Here is a 6,598-nt window from a genome sequence, read left to right on the forward strand (position 1 = left end):
AGTTTGTAATTACTGACGTTGAGATGCAAGTGTGTGTGTGGAGTTCATGACCCTTCGATGAGCTCAACATGTTGAATATCTTTCGTACACAAAGTGTTTGCGTGTCTGGCAATATGAGAGGCCCTGAACTCACCACGTCATCTTGTGAGGCTTCACCTTCAGATCTAAAACAAGTCACACACACACACACACACACACACACACGGGACAATTATGTAACACGAAGCACGTGCTTGTTGATGTTGTTGTTGGCACACATGTTCACAGAACAGCCTGTTTCCACACCCTTTACTGGAGCCGATTTCCTCGAGGTGGGACAACAACTTTGGTCCTTGTTGCAAATGCAACACACAGATGGCACACACACACACAGCTACACACAGCTACACACACACAGCTCGTCCCGCAGGTCTCCCCTCGACCCGTGTCTTGCACTCTTATTTGCTGTAGCTGCCCGACAGGAGCCAACTAAGCTTTTACTGCAGCTCCAGTTTCACACTTACTGTAAACTACATTTAAATTCCAGTCATAGCGTCCACACACACACACACACACACACACACACACCAGCTGGGGGGAGACCTCAGAAGACATTTTGACTTCTCTAGACATTGACATTTTTCACACGAGTGATTGTGTCGATGAAACTCCAGGAGTGTTGAGAATTTTTAAGCATTTTACTAACCTTGAAAACAAAACTGTTCAAATTAAGCTTTTTCCAAACTTTCAAGACCGTGTACGAACGTAAACAAAGCCTCTAATCAACGACACACAGAATTACAAAACGTTTTCCTCATGCACGCAGTCAAAGACACACACAGTATTCCCCAATCCTCATATCTTCTCACACACACACACTGTGACTCAACTAATCCCCAGTCCACACACACACACACACACACTCCCATTACTCAGCGTCTGCTGCAGTCTGACAGCTCTGTGACTCTGCGGCATCGTCGCTGAAACATCATCAGCGGAGCAGACGGGCGCCGCCGCGGTAACCAGCTGCTCTAACTCTCTGCACAGCAGCCAGACACCTTTTTTTTTTTTGTCTGCTTCTACAAGTTGTAGTGGATGATGCGTTTCTACACTAAAGTTGTCGAGACTAAACCCCAGTGTCGGTGTGAGGTCCGGGGACACCCACAGGGCTCTTCAGGGGCCGCAGAAGAACGAGGAACGGGTCAACTTAGACAGATATCGACGAGGCCGATATCGTCAGGTGACACTGGCTCATCAGATACAGAAAGATCATGAAGAAATGAGGAAATCTGCATCTGTTATGGAACTGGAGGGACTTTTTACTACATCCAAGGTCAAATAGACTCACAGCACCCCCAAAAGATATACCCGTTTGCCATTTGGGGGACCTGCATGCATCTGGTCTGCATTTTGTGTTTCTAGTTGTGCACTTTAAAACATGTACACGTGTCTTTGTATGTTGTTTAATGAAGTTACATTTGCAGCTGTGACACAAAAAGGTAAACGGCTTCAGAAAAAGCCTTCAATTACTCGGCTGTGTCGGGCGAAGTTAAAAACTCCCAGCATGTCGCAACACAGCTGCTGTCTGCAGAACATTTGCACGCTATACTATAAGTAAAGATCATAAAATACGTAAATGCACATCAATTTAGGCTGGAAAACAGCTGATTGTGAACATGTCAGGGATGTTTTCCTGACATGAAGCTGCAGCCTCCTCTGAAGTCATGACTGTAATGCAGACACGTGGCGCCCCCTGCTGGTCACTCACCTCTCTGCACCGTCTGAGCTCTGGACTCCCTCCCCACACCTGTGAAGTGGTTGTCTCCAAAACTCGGGTTGATAGCTCCACCTGAAGACAAAAGACCAGACAGACTCGGATCAGGAATCAGAATAACTTTCTTATTTGTCCTTTCTGGGACATGAGATCAAACTCACTTTATATTTGGGGTGGACCAAAAGGTTTGTTTTGCACGCTGGTTCCAGGTGATTAAATTAAGTCTTACATTACAGTAAAGTAAAGTAAACTGAATATTTTGGATGAAATAAGCATTTTGCAAAGATTAAAATAGAGAAAATATCGTGCAGATTAATCGATAGTGAAAATAATCTGCAGCTGCAGCTTTAGAATGAAACGTAAACATAAAGATGTTTTAACAGCTGGACGATAAAGTCATGTTTCCAGCACATTACAACACACGAAGGGCTAAAACCACAATCATTTTAATCGTTTTTAAATAACTCTAATATCTAAAGACATGAACATAAGCTGCTTATTTATTCACAGAGCCTTCCCTCTCTGCTAAACAGCCTCATGCCACATTGGAAAAGAAGCATATTAAGTATGTAAGACTGTAAAAAAGACATAATAATACAAGTTTCTAAACTATAACAGGAAAATTCATCTTTGATGCGATATTCACAGGAAAGAACACAAACTTCCTGTAGTTATTGCAATCACTATTTGGGTTAACTGCACAGTTAATCAGCTGTTATGCACTGAATATAATATAAAAATATCAATAAAAGCCACTCAGTCAGGGTCCCTTGAGGAAAAAGGTCGGGAACCACAAGTTTATTTGATAAAATGTATTAAAAGTGTAAAAAATGTTGAAAACAATCTCTTGTTGTAACTGACCGACCGTCCAGAACCCAAATCTATAAAACAAATAATACTTTTTTGTCAAACAACTAATCAACTTGGTGTTTTAGCTTTGATTTTAAGTAATGTATTTTTGCCAGAATTCAACACAAATGTATTTCTCATCACTAAAATAAATGTAGTTCACACAAGCCCTATGAAGCGTTGTAGTGTGACAGCACACCCTAGTGGGCACGCAGAGGAACTACAACACATCTCACATCGTGCAGGCTGAAGGTCAAAAATAATCTGCAGGTAAATGTTACACACTGATAAGCAGCTGTGGACCAACACACAGATTAATATTAACTCATATAAGACCGTTAATATAACTGCCTAAACGCCAAACACACATCTGAGTAGAAACTCCTGATGTGTGCTGAAGGTTCTTGTTTTTACGTTTTATTTAGTCTTTAAAAGTCATAAGTTCAGTTCTTTCTTTTTTAGGTGGACTTACTTCAGAAAAGGTAATATTATTATATATTATATATTATTTGTCTCGATTTTACAACGTCACTCTCCTCCACGTCTTCCCAAATGACAATATTTGAATTTCTGCTGTTAAACTTAGTCCCTGCAGGCCACCGTACTCCCTCTTATTGTAAGTGAATTAAATTATATATCAATATCAATGAGCTTTTAACCAAGAAGACTCCTCTGATAAATTAAATGAGCAAAACCATCACATTTAAAGTTAAAAAACTGCTCCAGTTAAAACAGCCAAAGTTCTATGAACCAGAAATATTATATAACTATAATAAAATAAATAACAGACAGATAACACTCAGAGAAACAGCCTCCTGCAGCTGTGAGGACGAGGCGACGTGGATGTAATCCAATAAACAAACAATAAAACAGACACAGAACACGGCTGTGATATTTACAGGAGTCAGGCAGCTGCTCTTCTTCTCTCTGTTCTGAGGGCAGACTGCAGCTGACTCACTAGCACCTCTAGAGGAACACGTGGTATTACAGGCTGGACGGAGTGGCGCTAGCTGTTAGCATGCTAATGCTAGTAGAACACAGAGACGTCTTTGACATCAACACTGTTACCTCTTCACATTCTGTTGATGTTACTTCATTGTTTTAATGTTTTACGGTTAAATTCTGTCTTATCTTGCGTAATTTGTTATGTTCCACCACTGGAAGTGATAGAAATCCTTGAAAGGATATAAAAACGCTGCATAATCTCCATCATTTCAGAGCTCTTACCTTCAGAAGAGACAAACTGTCCGACAGCCGACGAGCCTCCGCCTCCCGTCTCCACGAACTCCACCTCGGACACGATGATGTTGTCCTCTAGCACGGAGCCGCAGGTCATGCAGACGGCATCTCCGCGGGCATGGTCCACGTCGATGTCCGTGCTGCCGCAGTTCCTACACACCTTGGAGCTCATGGTGTCACACGGCGAGCCTCAAAGCCTGAGCGGGAAAACAGAAGCAGAGAAATGTAAAACATCAGAAATATATTATAACATTAGGAGATCATACGCTTTATAGATATTTGTCTTTCATGTAATTGTACAACCATTTCCAATGTAACAATGTACATTTACTTACTTATACTTCACTACAATTCAGAGGTAAATATTGTACTTTTTCCATCCGACAGCTGTAGTTACTTTTTAATTTAACATAAAAAACTAAAACTTACTTTTAAAATGAGAGCTTGAAATTAAAACCTCAATATTAAACATCAGAAGTTTGATACGAGTTCACTTTTTCGGAGTTTGTGTTTAGTTTTATGCTGTTTTTCACAGAACTCCTTTGTATTTCTCAACGACAATTCGTGATTTTTTGTTATACTATTATATTATATAGTTGCCAAGAGGCTTTTCTTTTAGTAGATTCTGCAGCTTAAGACGTAAAAAATGTTCCCAACACATAAAGAAACACTTCATCCTTCAGTTTATGTTTATGTAACTTAAGCGGTCAGTAAAAAAAACGCAATATTTGCCTCTAAAATGTAGTATGAAGTTTCATAAAATGGAAATACTCAAATAAAAGAAAGGTACAAGTACCTCAAGTAAGAAAAAAGTACTGAGTACACGTACATAGTTACTTTCAACCAATGCCCAGCAGTTTATAAAAAGTTATTTAAATGTGCTCCACATTTACCTGCTGCAGAATTAAAGTGCTTATGTCCCTGCATTTAAATTAAATTAAATTAAATGTTATCAAACACAATACAAATGTAATTTGCACTTTGATGTATGCAGTGTGTGTTTATCCAACCAGTGCATTTACTGAAGTATTGTCCTGTAGTACTATTTGTAGGTACTTGTACTTCATGTGTGTATTTTCATTGCATGCATCTGTAAGTTTTATGGCACTAAATGTATTAATGTAATAGAATTAAACTAATAAATGATAAGGTATCATTATAGATTAAGCAACCAGAAGCATATAAAGCCATTAAAATGTGCTCTGCCTTTAACCAGCTGGTGAAGTGATGAATCCATTAATAAATCAATAATTATAATCCAGTGATATAACATGCAAAGGTTCTGAAATGGGCCATTCTGCATAATGAGTTGTGATGTTAATACTTTTGTACTTGTATTTAAGTATAATTTAAAACGCATGACTTTTACTGAGCATGTGCACTGTGTAGTAACGGTACTTTGACTTCAGTAAAGTATCAGTACTGTGGGTTATCACATGAGTCACATGAATCACATGCAGTGATTCTGCAGAACTTCACCGGCTGCTCTGCTCCCATTAGCCGGCTAGCTACGTGGCACTGCACCCGGGGTGGCTAGCTCAGCGTTTTCTTTTCAGCTAGCCGAATTGCGAGTCTTTTTCGGGGTAAAGTTGCCAACCACAGCCGTGAATTGTGCCACTTCTTTCTCCTACATTTAGTTTAATTTATATTATTTGTCATTGACCCGGTAGTTGAACCGGCAGGAGTGTGAACCGCTCACGTTGACAGCTGAGAGCTGGAAGCTAACGGGACGCTGCTAGCCGGTAGCACCGACTACAATACCTTCTTAACATACATATACTTGATGTAATGAGAATTTAACAGCTTCACAGGTGGTTAAACACCCCCATAATGAGAGCGTAGGTGTCCATACCTTCAGTCCGGTGAACAGGAGCCGTTTCCAGCCACGTTTGAACGCGTGTCAGCCTCCTCGCCGCAAGAGTTTCCTACAATAAATCCGATTTTGTAATTATTTCTTATTAACTGTGACACTTATCGCATTGTATCTGCGGTGACTGGAGCGCACACAGCAACGTGACAGCCTGCAGAGGTTTGCTAAATGCTGTAATATCGCTGCAATCCTCAACACAACACACCCAACATGTGCGTTTGATGCTGTGGAGACATGGACGATACCAACTCGGTACAGAGGGGTGGCGTGATGTCAAAATCCAAATTAGAATAATATTGGATCTGTTTTTAAAGAGATAAGATATAATTATTTCTTACATGGTTTGTAAAAACAGTTAATTATCATAAAATGTCAAATTAGCTAAAATGTTAGTATTTAAGGAGTTAACACCGGCAACAGGATCCCCTACTTACCAAGTGGCACTTCTTACGTCCCTGCTTTTCAATGAACAGTTGTTTGATCAATTAAAATAAAATAATATAAAATGAACGAAAATACAAAACATTTCAATTACATTTTCATTTTGCTGTATACATTGTGTTGTAATACAACCAGTGGTGTAAAGTAACTAAGTACATTTAGTGAAGTACTGTAATAGTGTAGTACAATGTTAAGGTACTTTACTTGTGTATTTTCATTTTATGCTACTTTATACTTCTACTCCACTACATTTATTTGACATCTTTAGTCATTGTTATATTTTTATTTATTTTAATTATTAATAGAAAATGTAAATTCTGATATATGGTAATAGATTAAACCACCCAGAAGTATATAAAGTGGCATTAATGAGCTCCACCTTTACCAGAACTGTACATTAGTCTGATATAAGTTGTTTTCTCTAATGTGAGTATTAAGAACAGGTG

General features: G+C 39.2%; 1 protein-coding gene across 1 annotated transcript in view; it reads right to left on the reverse strand.

Moving 5' to 3' along the window:
* Positions 1 to 5,958, reverse strand: part of brf1a (BRF1 general transcription factor IIIB subunit a) — a gene marked incomplete at its 3' end in the record, with an annotated part of 48,234 nt that extends 42,276 nt beyond the window's left edge. The window contains exons 1-3 of the mRNA XM_029460358.1: positions 5,694 to 5,958; positions 3,830 to 4,038; positions 1,748 to 1,828 (exon numbers count right to left, since the gene is read on the reverse strand). Of these exons, the coding sequence (XP_029316218.1) occupies positions 1,748 to 1,828; positions 3,830 to 4,013 (265 nt within the window). The remainder of the gene's footprint in view (positions 1 to 1,747; positions 1,829 to 3,829; positions 4,039 to 5,693) is intronic.
* Positions 5,959 to 6,598: the final 640 nt, after the last annotated feature.

Source organism: Cottoperca gobio, chromosome 22 (genome assembly GCF_900634415.1).
Source record: "Cottoperca gobio chromosome 22, fCotGob3.1, whole genome shotgun sequence".
Taxonomy (NCBI): domain Eukaryota; kingdom Metazoa; phylum Chordata; class Actinopteri; order Perciformes; family Bovichtidae; genus Cottoperca; species Cottoperca gobio.